The 26,420-nt window shown below is 34.8% G+C and overlaps 1 protein-coding gene across 1 annotated transcript; it reads left to right on the forward strand.

Annotated features, from left to right (window-relative positions):
• The first annotated feature begins 421 nt into the window (after positions 1–421).
• LOC130047624 (aldo-keto reductase family 1 member B10-like) lies at positions 422–22,767 on the forward strand. Its single transcript, XM_056142999.1, has 16 exons — positions 422–628; positions 2,375–2,542; positions 3,339–3,455; positions 3,944–4,033; positions 4,112–4,228; positions 4,409–4,521; positions 5,442–5,523; positions 16,277–16,444; positions 17,196–17,312; positions 19,083–19,172; positions 19,354–19,470; positions 19,558–19,670; positions 19,874–19,955; positions 21,618–21,701; positions 21,897–21,982; positions 22,669–22,767. The coding sequence occupies exons 1-16, from the start codon at positions 554–556 to the stop codon at positions 22,700–22,702; spliced, it is 1,653 nt and encodes a 550-aa protein (XP_055998974.1). The 5' UTR covers positions 422–553; the 3' UTR covers positions 22,703–22,767.
• Positions 22,768–26,420: the final 3,653 nt, after the last annotated feature.

Consider the following 26,420-nt stretch of genomic DNA (forward strand, 5'->3'; position numbering starts at 1 on the left):
TGCATCTGAAATTAATTCAATCCACATAGATACATGTGTAATAAAGCTGTATGCTTGAAATTCTAAATGTGGAAGAAATGATGCAGAAATAAATGTGTCATAAACCTATTACTACCTGTGGATTTATGCTATCTTAAAACTTAACTAGATTGTTGTCAATAATAGGTAAGTTTTTTTTTCTTTAATACAATTCTGTGACACTGTGAATATTTGATAACATCTGTGCACAGAAACATTTAAAAAATCAATTTCTTTAAGGACTTCTGATACAAAACAAAATCCCCACTGTAATCCAGAAATCATGGGCATAACTTATCCTCCATCCGGTAGATAATATTCATTTCACATCTAAAAACATAAAAAAAAGTTAGTTTCCATTCTCAGCATTTTGGGGAAAAATGTTTGTTTGTAGCAAGTGTCGTTGAAACAGCAAATTTATTCCTGTATAATGGGGGTATACACTGTCCGCACAGGTGCGATTTCTTTTTAAATGTCTGACACGCGTGACTCTCCACACACCGGTAACTGGAATTAGGACCAGGAATAGCAGAGAATGGACAGCTCTTTCACCTTCGCAAAGTTGTGTAATGGCTCATCCATGCCTGCAGTGGGACTCGGGACTTGGCAGGTATGTCCACCTTACTATTGTTCTACCATGATAACATAATTCGCGTTCAACATTATAGAGACATTAAAGAAATAAGCAGGGTCAATAAGTTAAATGAACGAGAGTTCCAATTATTGCCCTCACTAGACTGGTTATCTCAATGGATTACAATTTTAAAGGGTCGAATAAAATCTACACATTGAAACTTTGTTTATAGTTAGTTTCAGATATATGCAATTAACATTTGCTGTCTTATCAGGTTTATCCTATAAAAAAAAAATCGTCAATAGTTTTGCAAATACATTGAGTACCCTATGATGTTTAACTAAAGCAATGTTAGCTCTAATTCTGAAAATGAAATATTGTAAAGAGATGCTATTATAATAGATTTGTATGGCACTTTCACCTTTTTTAATGATAAACTTAAAAGGAAATGTAGCATTATATACAAGTTTATTTTTGTACGGGAAGACATTAATGTAATTTTTCTTCTTAATTATTCTATTTAATGTTTATTAATTAGACCGAGCTTAGTTCATTTCAAAAATCAAATTACAAGAACTTAGTTCCCTCTTCTAAATTGATTTATACACACGTGTTAATCGGGCATTTAATGGAACAAGAAAAGGAAAACAACCAAAGAAAACTGATGCAATGTAATGGTTGATAAATCGCCCGTTTCGTCCTATTAAGGTGGGTCCTTAGTCCTGGATTTTTGGGTTTTAGGTAGCATTTTTTTGTTTGCAATCAATAGATTAACATTCAGAGTAATGAGAAAAGGCAAATTAGTTAAGGATTTCCATATTTATTTTCATTACAGACACTACTGAAGTAGTGTACCCCTATGTAGATTTTTATGAAATTCATTGGAAACAGTTATCTGTTGTTTTTTTAAAAAATAAAAACCCCAAAAAATAATTTAAATTGCATTTATTTATCAGGAAACATGTCAATAACTAAAACACATGTTATTTTCAATATGTTCATCAAGTTTTAGTATAATAAGTGCAAAATTATTGAATTAACCTTATTCTCCAAAATGTTAAAAAACAAACAAATATAGACACAATTTCCTTATAGCATGGTTTACATATAATTTTTTCTGTTTATATTAGTAGATGTACATCTGTTATAGTTATTTATGGGAAAAAATCCATACCTTTCCTTAATGATTTCAAATCTATAGCTTCCAGAGTATGTATACCCCCATAAAAACCCTAAGTCTGTCACCATACAACTGAGCTATTCAAAACCACTCATGGATTAAAATTTTATGTAATTTCATGAAAAGACACAGATAATAATTCCTTATCACCTTGGTAAAATGTTTGTGAAAAATATAGGAAGTTTATTGCATAATGGACTTGATAAATAATTTAATGAAAACAGAGTTATTGTCCTTGGATTCAATATTTTGAAACACATAATTGACTATTCAAATATAACTAAGACTTTTAAAATATTTTATGGCTAACAATTTTTTTTTTACAATAACTATTGAAAAAGACTCCAACAAAATTTATGTTCCAGTCATTAAATTATTGACTTTGCAAAATCTTATGACGTCACAGGAGTGTGGAACTACGTTAAGGGCTCGACTAACAGAGTAAAAGTACATTAGGTCTATCTGTTTTAAAAAGGCAAAATGCTCTTTTTGGCGCCAATAGTGGGAATTTAAAGAGTTAAGGATATTTGAAGAAAGCTACAAACAAAAGAGAGGAACGACTTCACAATGAACTGTAACTGTAATATCTATAATTTACACAGAGTCCGAAGGTGGAGGTACAGACAGCCGTCCGCGCGGCTTTAGATGCCGGCTACCGACATATTGACACGGCCTACAATTACAAGAATGAAGATGGAATTGGAGAAGTTTTACAAGAATACATAAAGGCAGGAAATGTCAAGAGAGAGGACTTATTTATTGTTACTAAGGTAACCGAATACAATGTTCATTTACAGCTATAAAATTCTGATTTATTTTGTCTGTATATAGATTTGCTTGCAAAATTAATCATTCGATGAATTTATAGTTACAAGGTTTATATGTAATAGGAAAAACTATTTCACAATTTGCTACGCAATAGGCAATTATATTTGAACACATACATACACAACGTATCCCCCCCTACCAATATGAATTGCTATTATTCAGCTATTCAATGTAAAACTTATACGGTACCAATTTTTATGCACCAGATGCGCATTTCGACAAATGATGTCTCTTCAGTGATGCTCAGCAGAAATGTTTGAAATCCGAAATAACAATGACGTGTTAGAGCTATTATAGGCAAAAACAGTGTGCCAAAAAAGTGGAGTCAAATTCGTTCAAGGATAAGAGCTATGCGTGAGGGAGATAATCCTTAATTTTGAAATGAATTTCTAAATTTTATAACAGCAATTAAATATAATCCGTATTTTCAAGCAAGTAACAAAGTACTTAGCTACTGGACTGTAGATACCCTCGGGGACTAACAGTCCACAAGCAGAGGCCACGACCCAAGGGTCATAATGTAAAACTTATACGGTACCAATTTTGATGCACCAGATGCGCATTTCGACAAATTATGTCTCTTCAGCTATGCTCAGCCGAAATGTTTGAAATCCGAAATAACAATGAAGTGTTAGAGCTATTATAGGCAAAAACAGTGTGCCAAAAAAGTGGAGTCAAATTCGTCCAAGGATAAGAGCTATACGTGAGGGAGTATATAGTAATATATACATTATTCAGTTGCCCATGATTCACATGGACCCAAAGCTGGTGAAAAAATCCATTGAGATGAGTCTGAAGAAACTGCAGTTGTCATATATAGATCTGTATTTAATTCATCATCCTGTGCAGCTGGAGGTAAGATTATGTTATCTCTATTAAACCAATAGTAATGTTTACATTTGGGTGACTTTTGCTACTAATCAATTGTTGAAACGTTGATGATGTATCGTCATAATTAACTCGCAATTAGATGATTTTAGTTAAGAAAACACACGATTTTGATATTTAGGCTTTTGAATGGTTAATTTGAATGGGATGGTATATAGAGTATGTGGTATAATATTTCAATTATTATGTACCATTCCCGGGAGATTTATCATCCTTATGATACATGTACATGGGGTACGTTTTCTTTTAAACAAATAACTAGTGATGCTCTGCAATCCTGTTCTCATTCCTGTTAGTTTGAATTCGTTTTCTAAACATTTAAGTAGGTGTTGTTGTTCTCTAATTAACATGCTTTGATCAAAATTCAAACCATTACATAAAGTTAGACTGTACATGTCTTGATAAATAACATATTAGTAGAATTTTCATGACATAATCTTTTAACATATTTTCAGTATGATGGTGATGACGAGAATACCTTCCCGAGAACTGAAGCTGGAGGTTGGAAGGCGGCAGACAAATCCGATCTCCTAGGAACATGGAAGGTAAATAAAGTCGAACATTTAGTATCCCGCGTTACTACGAGTACTGAAGTCGGTTATAACAAAATGACTATCTTACAGGGAATGGAAGAAGTTGTAGACCTGGGTTTGGCCAAATCTATAGGGGTGTCCAACTTTAGTATTTCCCAGATTGAAAGGATCTGTAAGGTGGCGAAACACAAACCGGTCACAAACCAGGTGAGGAAATCTATGTTTATTTAACATGAACGATTCCACCATTAATTCAGAGATATTCTTATCTATGTGGTGGATGTTATCAGTTTAAATCTTCAGTGCACGATTAGCGGTTAACACACCTACTTCTAAATAACACATAATGATGTATTAGGTTCTCATCTTTTATTTTGGCGTTTTCAGGTGGAATGCCACATATATTTGCCACAAACAGAAATGGTTGAGGCTTTGAACAAGCTCGGTATAACTGTTACAGCCTACGCACCTATAGGATCCCCAGGAAGACCTTCACAAATGTTCGTACCTCGTGTACATTGTATCTTATCTTTTTGATATGAAATGTAGTATTGGTTATTCACAAGCAGTAATTTGTAGCGAATGAGCAGAAAATAAAATTTTATAAAAGCATCATTAACTGTAATGAGTAATTTGAAGTACTCTAGATTAAGTCGCAATGGACAGATGGTGAATTAAAGGTGTGGAATTGTGGATATTGCATTTGATGCCTATGTCAATACAAATTTTAATCTATTGGTAGTTTGATATATATTCCTCAGTGTTTGATGTTTCCAGATTCAAGGTTGAATGATAAGATTAAACTTGTTAAGTGTCATGTCAAATTAAACCATAGATGTAGATGATCCCAACTGATGTTGATTTGCAGGTTACAGAACACGTGTCTGAACTATGGCGCTCTCTATCTACAATAACTGCTTCACCCTTTACTTAATACGTATACGAAATTTTCAACGGGAATAAATCGAATTCGACAGGTCTTCAACATGTTATCTTCATTGTGGGCATGTTTAAACCAACATTTGAAATACATTTCTAATCAAAATGTTGATTGCTGTTCGTTATCTTCACCTTTCATTATAGATCACTTCGAGGATGTTTCACTCATACTCACCAGCTGTACCTGAAGTATCATGAATCAATCGTCAATCTGCAAAATATTACATACAACATATTAGATGCAACATATTGTTGGATAAAAGCAATGGCTCGACCATTTTGAAAACATCCACAGAATAAATTTCAATGTAGAAAATTATGTCCTTTGCTAATGCATCCATGTATTATTCATAATTCAAAAAAATTCTTCAATGAGTAAAGGAACCACATCACATAAGTGATAATAGGCTGCATATCTACCTGAATCACAATGACACGATTAAAATAATAATAGGGGAGATGTCTTTTTTTAATTCATCAGCAAAAATGAGGGTGAACCAGTGGCTCTGGAAGATCCAGTCATCCTGAAATTGTCCAAGAAGTATGGGAAAACTCCCGCACAGGTAGGGAAACTTAAGCCAGAAAATTGGAAATTACATGAACATGTACATGTATGTATGTATACTTACGGTCCATAAAGTTTCTAGACATATCTATCGTCATCTTCCCATATTTATGTAGCAATATTCCATTTTCACCTGCATATAGTGTTTACATCTCTCAACTGATTCGAAACGCAAGAGTTCGGTCTGCTTATTGTCAGTTTTTAAATCGAAGCAGATTACTGAAAAACAAGTTGATGGTGCAGGGGTTCCAATAGTCTTGTTTAAAGTCAGCATTTCGCAAATGTTTTGGCTGTTATAACGATGTAGTTTGCCAATACAACCTATCATTGGGTCAAATGCTATCTGACATGTTTCATACCGATTGTTAGGCCGTTCTTGGCACACTGACTTTGACTACGGATAACTCCGTTTACCTGATCAAGATATAGGGCTCACGGCGGGTGTGACCGGTCGACAGGGGATGCTTACTCCTCCTAAGCACCTGATCCCACCTCTGGTATATCCAGGGGTACGTGTTTGCCCAACTCTATTTTGCATTGCTTGTAAGAGTTATGAGATTGATCACTATTCGTTATCTTCACCTTTCCCTCAACAATATAATATTATGGAATTTTAAAACCAAAAATATGTCTTCTTCGATATACCATACGCACTTGTAGATAAACTAAATAATATCTAAATTCTCTATGAACCATTAATCTATTTGCATTGCGAATGAACATATAGTGTTTTTCTATCTCTTATCTTTATGTAGTAGGCTCACATTAAAGAATATCCGCAGAACTCTTCGATTGGATTGCACCTCATATTACTAGATATATGTTTTAGGTTTTACTTCGAAATCTCATACAGAGAGGCATAATTGTGATTCCCAAGAGTGTGACCCCGGAGAGAATCCGCAGTAATATTCAGGTATGGATGTCATTGTTGACACAATAATTCTGTATACATTCTGTAGTAACTTTCAGATTTTACCACTATTGTTATCACAGGATTATGAAAATCGTACATTTGTGTCTGTGGGTTTCTATAGTGTGTCCGGATACAGACCGAGATGGTTTTGCTTCCAGATGTTTGCTATAAAAAGATACTTGATAGGGCCTGTTCATAGATAATAGGACATCTAAGAAATAAGTTTCAGTTTTGAAAATATACAAGTGTAAGAACCGCAACGCTTATTGTTGGCTTCATAAAAAGTATACCGATATGAAGTGTCGTATTTTCATAAAATGAAATGTATTTCTGATATTTATCCTTAACGCGCTTCATGAAAGGTATGCAATCAATGGGAGTCGCAGTTCATACCCTCCTGTATTTTCAAAACTGAAATTTCTTATATTTACTTTCTTACATTCCAGTCGGAATTCTCAGTCGTAAAAATAGATGTCCCTACCATATTTATAGCTACATTGTGTTCATGAGAAAACTTTTCGCTATGATTACAACTTTTAAAGATACCAAAGGCAAAAAACATTTACAATGTAAATATTTAACTTTGAATTTGAATGTCTTTGTAAATGTTTAAAACTAGTCGCTGTAGCCCGGTTGATCGGGCGCTCACTTCGCAACTAAATATCTCGGGTTTGAATCTTAATCTTAAGATATTCAACATCCGTAGCGATGTTCCTTCTTTTTTCAAGCGCTCGGCAATAAAAGAGAGAGTGACAGGTCCCTAAAAACAAATCAAAACATGATAGGCAGTGACGCAATAAAGAGGCCTCACTACCACGGCTTTAAGCTTTATGCATAGGTGGAAATATGTGGAATTTCACCTACAGTTGATGACATCTCTATTTGAGGGGAAAATTTCTGCAGTGGAACGTAAAATAACAAACAAACAAAGATTTGAGTTAAGATTCACTGATTAATTTCAATTCATTGATAATGTCGAAGAAGAAAAACATAGAAGGTTTACGTCACTTATTGCAATACTAATGGCTATTGGCAAAAGTTGATCGTAAATATATGGATCCCCGAGGCTCCAATTAGTCTTCCGCACAAAGTGTAGGCTCATAGATCTAGTGTCAAAGGAGTACAAGCTTTATTTTACTGAAAAATTTAAAGGCTTACTTTAAACTTGATACCGAGGAACATCGACGATTTTCGAGATCGTCTGATTTGTATCTGAGTTAGCGATAAACATCCCTCTAGGTGGTATTAAACCATGGCGACCGATTTTCGTGTATCTACATGCATCAAACAAGGTATAATTATATAAGCTGTGATTTTCCATTGATATTTTAAGTAAATGGATGTTCAAATTAACCATATACGTAGTTTATGAAGTAAACCGTGTTGAAATGTATATATGCATTATTCCAGGTGTTTGATTTTGCTCTATCAAAGGAAGATATGGTGGAAATAGCTAACATAAAAGAAACTCGGCGCTACTTTGACATGATGGGGATTATGTATGTTACAGTTTCTTATCCATTTACGAATCATGTTACATATGTTTAAATTGTTAAGAAATTAACGTTGCTGTCACAGAAAAAAAAATATCTATAGAAATACACTATTCAAAAATGTATTCAGTGATATTAACGAGGTACATGTATGTGCAATGTGTTGAACCAACAGCAAAGCATTGTATCATAGCTACAATGGAAAATTCTCTTTTGTTTTCCAGGTTCAAGGACCACCCAGAACGTCCATGGTAGGATGTGGAAACCATAGCATAAATATCATATCTTGAACAGTTATGTTGCTCAACAGGAGGTTTTTACCTCGTAGTTCGTTATCTAAATTTTGTTAGGCTAATTATTCAAAGTTGAAACGGTACAGTGATGTTTTAAAAAAATAAAGAAAAAAAAAAAAGATTTTGAAACATTGAGAATTGTTATACCCCTATAAAACAGTTCCTATATAACTCCTTACAAAAAAAAGTCCAACATTTCGACTGTTCTGGCGACTGTTGGACCGGGAACTGTTAAAATCGACTGTTAAAAAAGACTGTTGACCGATGACGTCATATGGCGCTAACTCGAGTTATCTTTTCGTGCCGTTTGGATAAAGAGAAATGGTAGCCTGGTACCCGAGGCCTTCCGATGTTCAAAGAACGAAGTAGCGGATTCATAATTTGCGACAGCAACGGAAGATGAAATTCAATTAATTCTTCAAAGTACGGACAGCAAGAACATAAAAAAAATATTTGTTCATCATTTTCTAGAATCAATTGTATAAGATGAAGTTTACTTATTTTTATTTTATTCGTGTTAAAGCTGTTATACGCAAGTCATATGATTCTTGGTCTGCTGATTTGTTTACGTAATGGTGAGGTTCACTGATTTGACTGGTGATGAAATACGGAATTTATTAGATGAAAAGCAGAGCAGATACACGAAAAATATAATTATCAATTAGGATATTGAGTATGTTTTCTTTTAAACTAGTGGAATCAGTGATAAATGTATGTAATCACACTGTCCTGTTTAAAGTCAACAAACCATGTGCACCTAGTAAAAACAACCTAAAAAATGAAGGTGTATAACAAAACAGTTATTAACTGGGTCCTCGGACAACAGCTGTTTTGTTTGACCCTCGAACGGATCGGTTGCCCTCAGCCTACGGCTTCGGGCAACAGACCCGTTCTCGGGTCTAACAAAACAGCTGTTGTCCTCGAACCCAGTCAATAACTGTATAATATATGCATTGAGAAGTCCTCCGAACTTGTTGTGAAGAGAAACCAGACTAAATATATATCATTGAGAAGTCCTCCGAACTTGTTGTGAAGAGAAACCAGACTAAATATATATCATTGAGAAGTCCTCCGAACTTGTTGTGAAGAGAAACCAGACTAAATATATGACTGACAAGATTTGCAAATGTTTGCCTTTGATGAAATGATAGTTATTGACATCTGAGGATATTCATGAAAAGGAGTATTTCTTTTTCATTATATTAGAAAATATAGATGTTATTATCATGGTATAGAGGAATGGGATGCGTTAGTTATTACCGACTGCAAACACTCATATTTAATATCTCTGCGTAAATAGAAGAATTATTATACATGTATATGGTATTCAAATCAGCATTGTTTATGAGGAATGTTTGATAAATATGCATAGCTTGATTCCAGGTGTGATATTCTAATAATACGAAAATACGAATGTTTACATACTTACCAGGATATTTGTTGTTTAACATCTTCAAATTGGCAAACTCGATCGGTTCAAATTAAACAGCCGTAAATCAAACAAGAGAATTGCAGACTTTCCTGATAGTAATATATGGGAAGTTTCAATGATACCGGTGATTATGTTCCACTGTATGTATTAAGTGATGCACGTGTATGTATTTACATCAAAGTTTGGATATTGTTTTTCTGCCTCTATATGATATAAATCTATACTCCTGTTGCTAGGATATGTACAAATGTTCTGATACAATAAAAATTTTAATCTCTGGAAACATACTAAATAGCTATATTTCTCTTGCTTACTGAACAATTTACTGGAAATTCAAAAATATATCAAGTACGACAAACGTGTAAGAAATAAACATGTTCATGCTTTGTAATCTTGACAGCGATCTAGGAACCAGACAACAGTCTTGGTGTTGAGATGAGAGTTTGGAAACTTTAATCCAGGCCTTAGACTTTGGGCTCAGATGAAGATGGGCATTTAAGGCCCTTTAATTATGAAGTTTATAATGGATCTAAATAACGAAATTCCTATTAGAATACAGACCCACTATACATTCATTATATTTCTTCTGTAAAATTCCAGGATCTTTAAATTTCCGCTCCGTTTTTCTGTTCGTTCGATCATTCGTCCATCTGTACGTGTATTTCAATATCCTTAAAGCTATGATCTGCAAAGTTTATCATAATCCTTGTTTTTATTAATTTGTAGTTATCATTAAGGTTAAAGTTCGTTTCAATTGATTTACGCTCCCTAGATCTAGAGCTTTGAGCATGTGATTGGATTAAATCTCCGCACTTTCGTTCTTTTGAAAATGCTTCAAATATTCATATACATGTATATTAATCTTGGGTATCTAAGAAGTAGACACAAAATTGATTTAGTCGGTTTCGTTATACAGAACATAACTTTCAAACGAATTATGATCTTTTCTAGCTGACTTGTTTTTGTATTCTTATGAGGCAGAATTTATCACAATCTTCTACATTAGAAGATACAAACTCTTGCCTTGACTATCAACTCGATATTTAGGTTTATTTTCATTCATATTTCCATTCCATGTATCCTAGTGAACTTGGAAAAAACAAAACCACGATAGAGTCTTTCAAATCTTTTCCATGTTTGCATGTTTTATGAAAACATACTTTAACGACAAAATAGCAGTAACAACTCAACTAGTGAAGAAATGAAAGATGAAAATAACAGCGATCAATCTCATAACTACTTTAAGGAATACAGAATAGAGAGCTGGGGAAATACGGACCTCTGGATATACTAGAGGTGGGTTCAGATCAGATGGGATGGCTTCTGCTACTTCATTATCAACTTTCCATATCAATGCAGCATTATACTATTATCACTCACATATGGTGTATATATGCTGCATGAGAGCATGCTCTGCGATCATGATATAAACCCAGATAGTCTACAGACAAATAGGATAATGAGAATTTCAACAGTCCCATTCAAAGTCATCATATTGCACGGTCGTTCTAAAGAATGTATTTGCAGATAAAACTAATCACTAGATCGAATATTGTTTGACACATCTCATACCACTTAGACCGTTCTTTGCATACTGAATTTGATTACGGATTACTCTGTTTACTTCATTAAAATGGAAGACTCACAGCGGGTGTGGCTGGTCAACAGGAGATGCGTACTCGGCATTTAATTGAGAACCATGGATCTTTTGAATATGATCTTAATAAAAAGTGGAGGTCCTTTTTCGCAACAGGAGTCGACATGTTATAGAATCCTCCTGCAACAACCCCAAGACAAAGTTTGTGATACTTCACCTACGGCTGGAGGCGACTCAATATTCGTGACAGGACGCAAAACATACAAACAACCGTATATCATAGCTGGACAATATGAAGTAATCTTTGATTCGACGCCCGATGATCGAGCGACAATCGACCGACTTGTAATTGTTTACTTCACCAAAACTCATCGGTGCTACTAAAATCGGTGTGACTACTAAGTGCCGCCTTATATCTATGTCGGTTGACTATGCTTCTCGACCAACCAATACAAAAATTCTGATTGTCCGATCATGGGTTTAAATGTGACCCAGACGAAAGAAAAAAAACCCAACAACACGTGATATTGAACAAAATTGGCCCCAGATACGTGGAAAAAAGAGGATCCGGGAAATAACCAATTTGATAGATGTCTTCGAAAAACGTAAATCGAAAGAGCAAAGAAATCAAATTATAGGGAACACAAACATTATAATGTACACATGTTTTAGATGTTTCTTCATTTAAGTTACAAGATCTTTCGCAAGAAGGAACTATCAAATACAAGAGCTACCCAACAAGTTAATGGACATATGCCATTTTCTCTTTATAATGATGATTGTGGAAATTTTGTGAAATACTATATCAATATAGGCCATGATTATGTAAATATTCAAAACCCAGAGCAATGTACATTATCTTAAATGCGTTACCGCATAAACAGTTTATATACAGAAGCTACACTGTCCAGCCCGAGTCCGCCGCTGTGGTCTAGAGGTACAGCGTTCGCCCCCACATGCAGAAGGTCGGGGTTCGAATCCCGGCCATGACAGACCTAAGTCGTAAAAACAGGTAGTGACAGTTCCATCGCCAAACACTGTATCAGGTGTGAATGTCACAGGTCCTCGGAAAAACGGATGTCCCATGTCACAGTAAGTGTGGCACGCCAAAGAACCCTCACTGCTCAATGGCCGTAAGCGCCGAGCATAGACCTAAATTTGAAGCCCTTCACTGGTCTTGGTGACGTCTTCATATTGTTGAAAAATTCTCGAGAGGGACGTTAAACAAGATACAATCAATCTGCCCAACCAGACGTAAAGTCAGATTGACATTTCTACAATGTTGCGTTCATAAGTATCCTTTATTTTTCAACGTACTAATTTGATTAAAATACACTTTGCACATACCCTTAGCTAGGAGTCAAATATATTAGATAACCATTCACTGGCATCGGTCAGGATACTGAAACCAAATAGTTTTCAACTTCACAAATTTTAAAACGTCTGTCTGAATATGGGACTTCTAATCTTCATTACATAATAATGGTCTTCGACTTATTGCAGCAGCTCTCAAATCAACCTTACCATCAGGAAACTGTTTATATCACTTGTAGATAAACGATAATTCCTCCTTACTTTCATAATGTTTCGTCTCTATCGGCGTTTTCACAGGTTAACACAGAATTTTGCTGTTCTGTTCAGATGGCTGACATCGCCTTTTCAGGGGCATATCTATTATGATGTTTTTCTTGATACACCTATTTTATTAGCCAAATAACCTATGCTAACGATATCACAAAATGACTTAAGTTGGATTTAATACAGCAAAACTAAATTTTATGTAGCTTTGATCCGTTTTATGAAGATAAATAAAACAACATCTAAATAAAACAAAAAATATAATCTAAAAAATCAGAACGTTTACTCTGGACCGTGTAAACCTTCGGCGACCTCTTAAGAGACCTTCTTTCAGTTAATGTAATGATTCAAAATCAACTGACATCCACTTGAAATTTCATAAATGTTTGTTATACAGTATTCAGATCTAAAAAAACCCAACAACATTGAAAGTGACCACCACCGCCAAAAACCCCTCCACTGTCCAAGAACTGTTTGGACAGCCTTCATATGTCTCTTCAATGCATATTTCGGATAGAAAGGCATTTTATTTACAAGGTAATCATCCAATCGTGGTTGGCATGTATGTCCAAGTATAGACATTTCAGAGTGGACGTCCAATTCGCATGCACGAGAAACAAACTGGTCTTTTGCAGGAACAAAATGTGATAAATTTACAAAGAGTCAACTTACATTGCAAAAAATTGATATGAACCTTTAATAGACTAAACTAGTTCGAAAACGTTATTTTGTTTCTTTGAGCAATGCAGTGACCTGTAAATTTTGAATATAGGCGTGTCTTATTTTGAATCATTAAATTTAAAAAAGACGCTACCGAGTCTCCGTACACCGAGTATAGCAGCTGAGAAGAAATAAGGATACAAAGCATTTGCCATAAAGCAGACCAAAAATGGGCAACAACCTTAACACTGTAAAATTGTGTAATGGAGTAACCATACCAACCATAGGACTTGGTACCTGGCAGGTATATGATACTACTTTATATATTTGTTTGTTAAACAAGATACTTCTTTTAAAGAAAAGCATGAAAATAGTTTCTTTTTTATGTGATTAAAAGGTGAACATTTTCAAAGTTAGATGTAATTCCACAAAAATGAATTTAGCATATACCGGATACAGACATTGGTGCGTCTGTAAATGTAGAAAACGTGTGTTCGTAAGTGAAAACGTTGCTAGAATGGAAGAGTTATCTGTACATAGAATGGACTGAGGGTATTATCTTAGAAGTTGTAGTCATAAACAAAATTAAAGAAACCAAGGTTACTCTTACCAAGAAATGATGCTAAACAAAAGAAATATTAGAGTGAGTTTCTGTAAAAGTCGCCTAAAATTGTTCTTTCAAGAACTAAAGATACTGTATGAATTTGAAACCAGTCTGTAGAGAATTATTGAAGTACCAATCGTACAATGTCCGTTTGCTTATCGTTACTATTCAGTCACAACAATGTTAGCAATACAAAAAGTTCCGTTCATTTGAGTGTTTAATGTGTCCATATGCTGATATATTCTTTTTAATGAATTGCACGTTACAATTTTCTAACAAAATTGGTCCTTTAAATCCAAAAATAAAAAGATTGTGAAAAGAAGTTGTAAGACAAATATGCAATTATCATTCTATACAAGAAAACCAAATAAGGCACGATCTAGAACATTGTGCAATGAAAAGAATACAACGTAACCTACTGATTTCCTTACAGATCTACCCGTATTATTTTAAAGGCCAAATTTACCAACTCAAAGCTCCATACTGTCATTTACAAGGACATGACATATACGAGAAGCCGTGTGGACCAACACATATCTTTAAAACCCATATCTTGCATAATTTGTCTGTCTAAAACACGTCATGTGTTCTTCGTAACTCATACATTGTGATATAAAATGTTGCATTCATGATGGGAGCTATCGGCTTTCGAAATGTTATCACGTGAAAATAATTGGAAACTCTAACAAGCCATATTTAGTACTAATAACAGTTCTCAATGTAAATGTATATTATCTAATTAACGTCCCAATTCGAGAGAATATTTCACTCATATGGAGACGCCACAATTGCCGGCGAAGAGCTGTAAAAGTTAGGCCTAACCTCGGCGCCGCTTACGGCCTTTGAACAGAAAGGGATCTTTATCGTGTCACACCTGCTGAAACACGGGACCTCAGGTTTTGGGGTTTCATCCGAAGGACCGCCCTATTTAGTCGCCTCTTACAACAAGCAAAGGGTATTGAGCACCTATTATAACCTGGATTCCCCCCAAAAAACAGTAGTTCTATCAAAACATCATTGCGTATATGTACATGATAGCTGGTAGGTTGTGCCGTATACCAACTCATTGATAAATAACTCATTTATTTTACTATTCGATTGGATATTTCACAAAATGACCTTTGACTTTCCGTTTGCGCAGCGATCGCTTTAACCACCAGGCTACTGCTACCGGTAGTGCATTGAAACTACATACGTACGTTACTCTCCATTATGATGTCGACGTATCTAAAAATATACGGAACCCTATATTTTGATCAGGTGATCGGAGTAATCCGTAATCAGAGTCAGTGTGCCAAGAATGGCTTAACAATCGGTATGAAACACGTCAGACATTATTTGACTCAATGATATGATGTCATGCCTAGACCATATGTGAATATATTTGTTTCATATTTGGATACCCAATGAATATAGACATTAATGACAAACTAACGTATCGACTTTGTGACAAACAAGATGAATTCAGTTTCTATGGGTTGTTCATGTCTGTAAAGCAATATTTGCGTACAAGAGAGCATGTCGCCATTTTCACAAAAAATCTCAGGACTAAGATAAAGTTTTTGTATCTGCTTTATACTCTACTGAGTGCTAATATGCCCTGAGTAAGAACGCCAGTTTATCACCTATTCATATACTTAATTTTGCTCATTCAAAAATGTATGAGTGAGAATTAATGAATAATTACAGTCTTTTGGAATGTTCAACTTAATCGTAATATTTTCTGTGAAAAAGGCCACTGGTCTACGTATAATCCTTTTTAAGCGAGGCAGGTTACAGACACATAAAATGATGTTACAACGGATACCAACAGTCTTGTTTAAAGTCTGTGTTTCGTAAATCATATGGTGGTTATAATGATCTTATTTACGAAGAAAGCCTGCCATTAGGTCTAATCCCGTCTGCTATAGCTTTTGTTTTCATATGGATTCTGATCACGGATGGTCCCCTTACCTGATCACGATAACACAATCATGACGTGTGAACCTGTCAACAATGGATGCTTACTCCTCCAAGGCACCTGATCCACCTATATAATTTGTATTGTTTACAGGATTATGAGATTACTCAGTATTCGTCATCTTTATCTTTTTTTTTTTCATGCAAATAACACATATGGTGTAGGTGGATTTAATTGTAAAGTGACTTGCTTTACTATACATGGAAATGTACATTTCCCAGAGTCCAAAAGAGGAGGTGAAGACGGCTGTTCGTGCAGCTTTGGATGCTGGCTACCGACACATAGACACGGCATACAATTACAAGAATGAAGATGCTATCGGGGAAGTTATTCAAGAGTACATAAAGGCTGGAAAACTGAAGAGACAAGAGCTGTTTATTGTCACTAAGGTAACGGATGTATTTTGAGAAAATAATCACGCGGCATTGTATTGTTTTCCTTTGAAATATTGTTTATCTTCTTTTTAAATTTAGATTATTGGGTTTTAGGTATGCATGTAGAAATATATCGCCTCATTGATAGGACCATATCGACTTCGTAAGCAATTGGTATATGCATGATTCTGTATATTACTAGAACTTAAGTCTCTCATATTTCCTTCGATTTTATTTGATCAATTTAGGTTTTGAACAGCAACCTTTACAGCATGAACTTTACGATTATGTATGTAACTACTAGTAGTTCCCCTAAAACCATGCTAATCAGCTGGAAAATAACGTTTCAAGATCTCTATGGTCAGGCAGACGCAAGGCCATTTTACATTTGTGCTGTCAGGTGTTTGTTTGATTAAATCAGATCATACAATAGACACATAGTTGTATGACCATGTGACAATACAGACACAAACATGTCTAGTGACTCTGATGACTATATCTACACCAATTCTGATGAGGTAGGGGTACTAAACATTGGTAAGTTTTAAATAAAACCTTCAGATTCATCTGCAGTTGACATCTTCAAGTCATAAGACAAAAACTACCAGGAAGGTTTTTATAAAGAATTCTAGAATAACAGTATTTTTATCTTAGTTACACACATCTCTCCAAACTAAAATGCAACCTCGTTCGAATTCGCCAATGTTTCATATCTCTTGTCATGCGCGGATGGATATCTGTATAAAAAGGTGTACCTATCATTCAGCTTCCCATGATTCACATGGATCCAACACTGGTAAAGCGATCATTGGAGATGAGTTTAAAGAATCTGCAGTTATCGTATGTAGACATGTACCTGATTCACTTCCCTATACCCTTGGCGGTAAGCGCACTCTTTGTTTTTATCTTTTTTGTAAAAAAAAATGTATAAAAAACTAAAATTACTTTGTTACCAGATGTTTACTGCACTGTAAATACATGGAACTCGGTGGAAGTAATCCTCACCGACGGGTTCAATAGGAAAATATTTTTGTGAATTATCATGAATTGAAATTGACATCCACTGGTAGATAGTTTTAAAGAATAGAGAAAAGCAATTAAGTAAAATAACTGGAAATAGAAAAATGAACCGATTATTTTACTAACTGTACATTCTTTATAATTGTTTATTCTGTCTAAGAAGAAAGGTACTTATTTAAGTGTTTTAGATGGTAGTGACAACGCATATAGTATTTATTCATCTGTTGTTTCGATTGCACATATATAACTATTATGTAATGTTTTCCCCATTACCGACCACTTTCAAGTCTTTAAGAGCGAGTACAGCGAGCTCTAAAGTTAGAACTTGGAAAATATGAGTATGCACATATGGCAATTGAATCTTATTATTTCATAGACCCACCACTGCTTCAGTTATATCATATCGTTGAAACATAGACCGTGACGTCACACATTTATCGTCTTGTCTCGGCTATGAGCGATATAATATACCGGTGGCAGTATCTCTTTAGTAGAGCATTCCTTCGTAGCCGGGAGATCGTTAGTTCGAGTTTTACCCGTGCCATGGTCAAACCTAAGAAGTAAACATCGGTAGTGATTGCTTCCTTGGGAAACGCTCAGTATTTAGAAGTGAGAATTACGGGTCTTTTGGATATGACATAAAAACGGAAGTTCCATGTCGCGGCAGGTGTTGGCATGTTAAAGAACCCTCAGAGCTACGTTTCTGAGCGCTAATCATAGGCCTAAATTTGTGGTACTTCACCTTCAGCTAGGGATATCTCAATATGAGTGAAAAATTCTCGACAGACGTGAAACAAACGAACACAACTGAAACATTATATTTCATTGTAGTGGATCACAACACTATGTTCAAATTAAGATAAATTACTTTTAAAGTGTGTAATCTCCGATGTATTTATGCTGGAACAAGAAGATGGTCTTAAGGAGTATGGGAGTTTTCATTTTTCGATGCTTAATGTCGAGTGGACGGATACGTAAAATCGAATACTCTTGTTCTAATCTTTAGCCGCTGGGAAACTCGGCTGCGTCCAGTAATAAGCGTTATTTCCGAGAATAGATCGGGGAAATTGTATGTCGGGATCCCTAAATAGGTCGTGAATTATCTTATGTATACAACACTGCGCTTGACCTAGCGGTAACACCCTCAATATATCACATCATATAAAATCAGAAGTATGTTTTGCTATTCTAATAGCTTTCACTTCCTTTTGGGGTATTTAACATTTTAAATATTTAGATTCCTTAATCTAACCTGATAAGGATGTATTTGTCGAGCTTGAAATCAGCTCTGTGAGCATGTTAAAGATTCGCAAACCTCGAAAAATGAGTATTGATACGCAACATTCGATAATAAAACGATCATTGTCTTTCTGAAATTAAACATTGGTAAATAGAGTATATGATTCTGATAAAATATTATTCTAAAATTTATAGAATAAACTTTGTGTTTAAAATTATTTGATTGTCGATGCTTCTCCAAGTATCGTTATTGGGTTACAAAATTCCTAGTTGTTATATATGCATTATTTTTTTTGCCATGTACAATGATGACAGGATCAGTAACGTAACTCAGAATGTTTCATCTAATAGTTTATAAAATCTAGATACATGTATAGCCGGAAACTGTTTTTAGTATGATGGGAATGACGATGATGTGTTTCCAACGAATGAGGCTGGACTGTGGAAACCTGGGGAGAAATCTGATCTGATAGGAACATGGAAGGTACTCTACTGGGCTTTATTTGAGTTTAAGATGAAAGAGTAACGATAAGATGCTTCCACCTCCTAGGCACTTGATCGTACCTCTGGTGTTTCCAGGGGTCCGAGGTTGCCCTGCTCAAAGTTTTGTTATCTCGACATCATTCATGAGATCTATCTTTATCTTTGTCCTGATTACTTGACAGGTAATGGAAGAACTCCTTGACTTGGGTCTGACTAAATCTATAGGAGTGTCCAACTTCAGCGTCTCACAAATTGAAAGGATCTGTGAAGTGGCCAAACACAAACCTGTCACTAATCAAGTAGGTCATATCACAGGGATTTTCAATTTACTAATTTGTTACGCACATGAATAAATCTAGTTCTTCTGGGTTTTTTTCTTTCACTAGGTGGAATGTCACATTTATCTGCAACAGAAAGAATTGTTCGATGCGTTAAAGAAGCGAGGCATAACAATCACAGCCTACTCACCTCTAGGGAGTCCAGGGAGGCCCACATTCATGTGTGTAGTAGAAACATCTATAGACGTTTTAATATGAAAGATTAATTTATTAAATATGAGGCATTCAATTACTCCACATTCGTTAGTACATGCATCTTTCTTGATTATAACAGAATAAGTATTATATATGCCCATTGCTAGAAATCCATTAAACATGACAGAATATGAATCAACCTGAACTTGAAATAATGTTCAATATACAGGAAAGGACCAGAAGAACCTGTTGTAATGGAAGATCCAATTATCCTGAAATTGGCTGAGAAGTATGGAAAAACCCCTGCGCAGGTACTCAAATACATGTAATAATGGGAAACAAATAGAGAAATCGTGTATACATACGTATAGATTATCTCAATCAAAACCAAATAAAGATTATGCGATAAATTTCTATGGTAGTCCTACAACCATTTTCATAACAACAACAAAATTAATTGCGATAAAACGTTTTTATAGTGCCTGACACTGATGAATGGTGGTTTAATTGTTATGGAAGATCCATAATGAAACAAAATGTTAGACAATATCTAACGTTAGTAGTTTAGAAAGTGGCACCAAATAAATATATGTAAGTGAACAAGAAAGGCTTCCAACAAGCAGAGACGACGAATGTACATTTCCTACCGCGCACCTGCTTATACACAATGTAGCCAAAATTTTATCATATTAGCTGACCTGTTTTTATATTCTTATAAGTCAGAATTTATTCAAAAGCTTCTACATAAGAAATAAATATCTTGCTGTGGCCTCCAACTCGACATTTAGATATATCAACGTTTTATATATCAAAAATAATTTTTTTTACTTCATATATCGATTCGATGTATCATAGTGAACTCGAAGTAAAAGAAATACACATCTGCTTCGTACTTAAATATTTTATTAGAAATATATATTAACGGCAAGCTAACTCAACTTTACGACAAACGGGATGACATCAGTTTCTCCATCGTCAACTTCTCATATTTATGTAGCAATATTCCATTATTACTGCATGCAAGGTGAAGATAACGAACAGTGATCAATCTCATAACTCCTATAAGCAATACAAAATAGATAGTTGGGCAAACACGGACCCCTGGACACACCAGAGGTGGGATCAGGTGCTTAGGAGGAGTAAGCATCCCCTGTTGACCGGTCACACCCGCCGTGAGCCCTATGGTGTTTATATCTCTCAACTGATTCAATAAGCAAGAGCTTATTCTGCATATGATCAGTTTTTAAATTGATACAGGCTACTGACAACCAGGTTGTTGTTACAGAGGTTTCAACAATCTCGTTTAAAGTCAGCATTTAGCAAATCAAATTATATTGTCGTTATAACTATCTCGTTTGCCAATGCATTATGTCATAGAGTCAAATGTTGTATGACGTGTTTCATACCAATTGTTAAGCCGTTCTTGGGACATTGATTCTGACTACAGATTACTCCGTTTATCTAAAAAAAAAACATAGGGCTCACGACGGGTGTGACTGGTCGACAGGGATGCTTACTCAACATCGGTACCTGATCCAATCTCTGGGATGTCCAGGGGTCCGTGTTTGCCCAAGTCTCTATTTTGTATTCCCCATAGGAGTTATGCGATCGATCACTGTTAGTTATCTTCACCTTTTCAGAATGTGATAAAACGGTTGATAAATCATTTAACTTCCTTTCTCTCTCTCTCTCTCTCTCTCTCTCTCTCTCTCTCTCTCTCTCTCTCTCACACACACACACACACACACACACACACACACACACACAAGATTAAATATCTTGTAGTTTTAGTGGTTGGTATTATTATGTGTAGACTTTGTTGGTTTGTTATTATTCTCTGTTAATATTGGCCACATTACGCCATTCTTTTCATTTGTCTTGAAAAAGGGACATGTCGTCCCGAAAATTTGACAATCTCATTGCACGTGTCGTTGGTCATTTTAGTGGTTTGTATATATCAATATATCTTCTAGATTTGTATACGGAATCTCATGCAAAAAGGCATGATAGTGATTCCCAAGAGTGTGACTCCGGAGAGAATACGTAGTAACTTCCAGGTATGGACGCCGTGTTGACACTATGCAATATGTAACAAAGTTTGAGGTATAAGTGCCGTTGTTGATTAAATGTGCTATAAAATGTTTGTCTTGTAATATTAAAATAGATCCTGATGACGGTTTGAATTTAATGAATTACAAAATCTCTCTTTACATTTTATATCATTTCAAACTTATCTGGTTAATTCATTCCAGGTTTTCAATTTTTCCCTATCGAAGCAAGAGATGGATGAGGTCACCAAAATTACAACAGAAAAACGTTACCTTGACATGGCTGCAATGTAAGTTAGATCTCCATGTAGAATTTATTTTAACGCATTTGCCTGTATATTTCTCAATATTGCTATTAATGAACACCCAAATTGAAAAAAAATAAATAAAATAAAAACATGCTTGTGGCATGATTCATTCTGACACATTGTATATCTTTTATTAACATGCATGAAAATATATATGCTTCGCTTAAATGTCTTTATTGAAGTGAATTGTCAAAAGGAAATACCATTATGATTGATTTTCACTATACCAGGATATGGAGACTCCGAAACATCGTTTATCTTTCATGAACATGTATGATAATATATATGCTTCGCTTAAATGTATATATTGAAGTAAATTGTCAAAAGAAAATACCATTATGATTGATTTTCAATACACCAGGATATGGATACTTCATAAATCAATTTCCGTTATCGCTAGATTACTAAAACACGTTTAGGTAAATAACTTTTCAATGCAAAGTTTGCAATTATGAACTTTTCACGATTTTCTCCGAAGTTCAGTAATCAAAATATATCGCCAAATCAATTTTTCTTAATTCCAGACAACTCAATTTCATTATTTTAGAATGTTCATATTATTGCTTTTTAGTTTTCTCCTCAACATTAATAAACATGCTGCTCATTTGCATGAATATTTGAACACATTTATTGGATAATTAGATGTAGGTAAAATTCATATCTTCCAGGTTCAAGGATCACCCGGAACGACCATGGTTATAGAGAAAGACACTTTACATATGCCCAATAAACGACATCTTACTAAAACAAAGTTGAAGACAATCGTAGTAATGAGTTTTGAAGTCTTTTTAAATGGAACATCGACAGGAATCTAAGGATACAGATTTTCATTTCATGAATACGAATTCCGACCGTGTTCTTGAGCATCATATAACTATTTCAAATCAAAAATGGAACAGAAATATACAGTGACTCCCCGTTATACCGCCAACATTTGTACCTCGGCAATTTTTGCATTATAACGGAAGTGACATTATATCGGGGAAGGGTGTGTGTGTACAGCTGTCATAAAAAATCAAACAAATTTTATCTACTACATCAATGTGCCATCATCTGCCATACTCAGATTTAAGAAAGAATACTGCATATTTGAACTCAGATAATTATCGTTTACGTAAATTATTATCTGGTCCAAACGTTGATACCTGGATGATTAACGATGGATAATTGGTTGAGCCTGCTCACTGAAATTGTCCTGCCATTGATTGGCGATGATTAGCGGGGTTGATTATAACGGTAATTGACCAAAGCGTACCTGTAAATAGGTTGGTGGATAGCGGTATGCGGGGGATGACAATATAACGGGGTTTTACATAGCGAAGAAAACGGGACTTTGAACTTTTTTGGTGATCTGCGAGGGTGGCATTATAATTGGGGGCAATAAAGCAGGGTATCACTGTATGTTTGCCAGTCACAAAATATGAAACAGTTTGAAATAGACGTATGAGCAACGGAGTCCGAATTGCTGACCAGCAATGTCATCCCGAGTGTCTGAAATTGAAACAATATAAGCAATTGGATTTCGAAATGAAAGAACCTGATTCACAAACCCCAAAATATGGCCCTTAAAATATATAAAAATGAAAGTAAATGTTGAATACGAGTATTGGTGTTATAAATATGAATCAGAATCCGGGGTTTAAAAAAAACATGTTAGATTTTAAAAATAGGAGCACAACTAAAGCTGTATACATACTAGAACCGGATATGGTACCGTATTTTTGTCATTTTTCACCAAAAAGTGGTTATTTTGTAAAGGTTTTGCCATACTGGTTTCATCTCGCCCAAAATATTTAAAGTATTTTTATAATATACACCTTTTCAATTGACCATAAATGCAAAAATATTTTAGGGCGAGCTAGGAGCACTATTTTTATTTTTCAAAAAACGATATTCCAGATTGCTGAAAAATATTACGGTTATAATGCGCTGGTGGTGGTAGACTTGAATTTTACAGAAAATATGGCTGGTTTATGTATCTTATGGATAAGGAAACTACGTTTTTTATTTCGTGTCATGTATATGTACATAGGTCATTTTAGTTCGGTGTTTATTTTTAAAGCAAGGGGAATTTCCTCACCTAATAATAATTTTCGGTTGCAGCTTGTTTTGCCCTTTTACTATAGATGTTCATTTTCAATACCTAGTTGTTTTTATCTTTTAAGGTCGTTCACAATACATCTTCATTGCATCGTTGCTTAAAAACTGTGTACAATTTTGGTAGTTTTACATTATTATCATAAACATTATCATTTAACGAAACGACAGTTATTGAAACTGTTAGGCCTAGTGACTGAAATGAACATGGCACGCGTCTTCTTTCACTTTGGGATATCGGAAAATATTCAGGCTTCACGCAAGTATTCTTGTATGGTACTGATATCATATCGAATAATTTTTGCTTTATTTATTTTACAAAATTGTTACTACGCAACTTTAGACTGTCAACATTCGAAATAACTGTTTTATTCAACCTAACTTTATGTAGATCTAGATTCTATATTGGGAGCAAGTCCTTCTTTGATTTACAGTACATCCAAGTTTCGGGCTAAATATTAGCATGGCCTGGTCAGGCAAAAAGGAATTCAAAATAACAGATTTAAACTGCAGTATGACTTACCATAGCATGCAGCATTGCCGCCAGTTAAATCCGAAACACTAAATTATGTAAGCAATTCATAGATAGCGATCCACATGTTATCGATGAGACATGACGTCATCTGTTGTAAGACATTCATGACGCATTTTATGCTTCGATAGGCGGATCAAGTAACCCCCATATGAAAATACTCGATATACCGTTTTTTTTTTTTATTTCACATATGATATCGTTGTACATGTCAAGAGTTTTTTATTTTCTATTTTTATGTAACTTTACTTGTAAACAAAGACTGAGTTTTGTTTTTTGTTTAGGGGGGGGGGGGGGTAAGACAGTACAGTATTTATTGTGCATGTTTAATTCCGTTGATTTTCAATTTCATGGCCTAGTTCGAAGGCCTATCAACGTATCAGTGTTCCATTGTCCAATGTAAAATTAGAAAAGGAAAAATAGTGTCGTCTTGTTTGTCAAGGAGGTGTGTCCCTATGCCAAGTTACATTTATACAATATAAACAAATATTTTTTTCAGCGTGCTCAACAAATCAAATTGCGTGATACAAGTAAAATTAAATTATGACAGACGGACTGAATGCTATATTATATATGTTTTGCCAATTAATAAACTGGACATGTGTTGTGTCAATAAATATATCTTGATTTAATAATCCAGCCTACAATAGCAACAGGAAATTGTGCTTAAATTGCCCAATCTTCAAAACCTTAAATTGTGCACGTGTGTGGTGGCGGTGGTGGGTGGTGGTCTTCATCCACTCAAACTGTCCCAATCCCCCTCCCAAATTCAATTTCTTTAAGTGTACAGTGGATAGATCGCCACATGGACCCACCCAAGTCTACTGTAAGGATGTTTTAAAATATCGGTTTCAAATGCAATTAGTTCACACACAAAAATATATAGACATTATTTGACGATTTGCATTTTAGTTGCTTCTATTCATACACGCTATACAACATTACTGAATCTATAACAGAGAGAGAGAGAGAGAGAGAGAGAGAGAGAGAGAGCACCAGTAATTGTATACAGGTACGGGAAGTTTAATCAAATCTTAAATGTACAATATTATTCTTATTGATTAACCATTCCACTTCATTCTGATATATTTAATTTCCCTTTTTCCATGTTAAATTATTCGGCTGGCGCGAGTTAGGACTGCCCCCCTCCCTTTTTTAAACCGATGTTAAGTGCCTAGCTATCTAACGCCCTCTCAGTCAAAAATGAAATAAATATATAATCTATATTACTACAACTTCATTGGATTTACTAGACTTTTTTTTACCACCGTAATACATGTTTATGCAAGCGGACAATCTAGGCATTTTAAAAAAAAATTCCATCATCGATAGCAAAATGTATTCAGTCCACGAAGAGCAGAATGGACCCAAAACCCATGGCAAGCGAAGATGATTTTTACCCCCGTTTTCGGGTGTTACAACTGACCAAAAAAAAAAAAAAAAATAGTATGTTTTATAACTTTCATTCAGAAGACGGGTAAGTTCGTGAGTCACTGAATAAACAAAAAATCGTCCGCAGTCTTATTTTAATCGTGTTGTCAACTGTACACATTTTGATATTTCTACACTACCTGTAAACATGTAGACAGCGGATCTAAATCATCTAATATTCTTAATTACAATAAAAATTATACATTAAAAGACATGTGGTGCACTAATATAAATGTCAATCTTTTAAAATAATTGCACAAATAAACCAATGCTTTTACTTGTCATTTTATGGTCCACATTTCTTTGAGCTGGTATAATTCATGCTATTTAACAAATTGAAATCAATGCCAATTTATACCA

Source organism: Ostrea edulis, chromosome 7 (assembly GCF_947568905.1).
Source record: "Ostrea edulis chromosome 7, xbOstEdul1.1, whole genome shotgun sequence".
NCBI classification, from domain to species: Eukaryota; Metazoa; Mollusca; class Bivalvia; order Ostreida; family Ostreidae; genus Ostrea; species Ostrea edulis.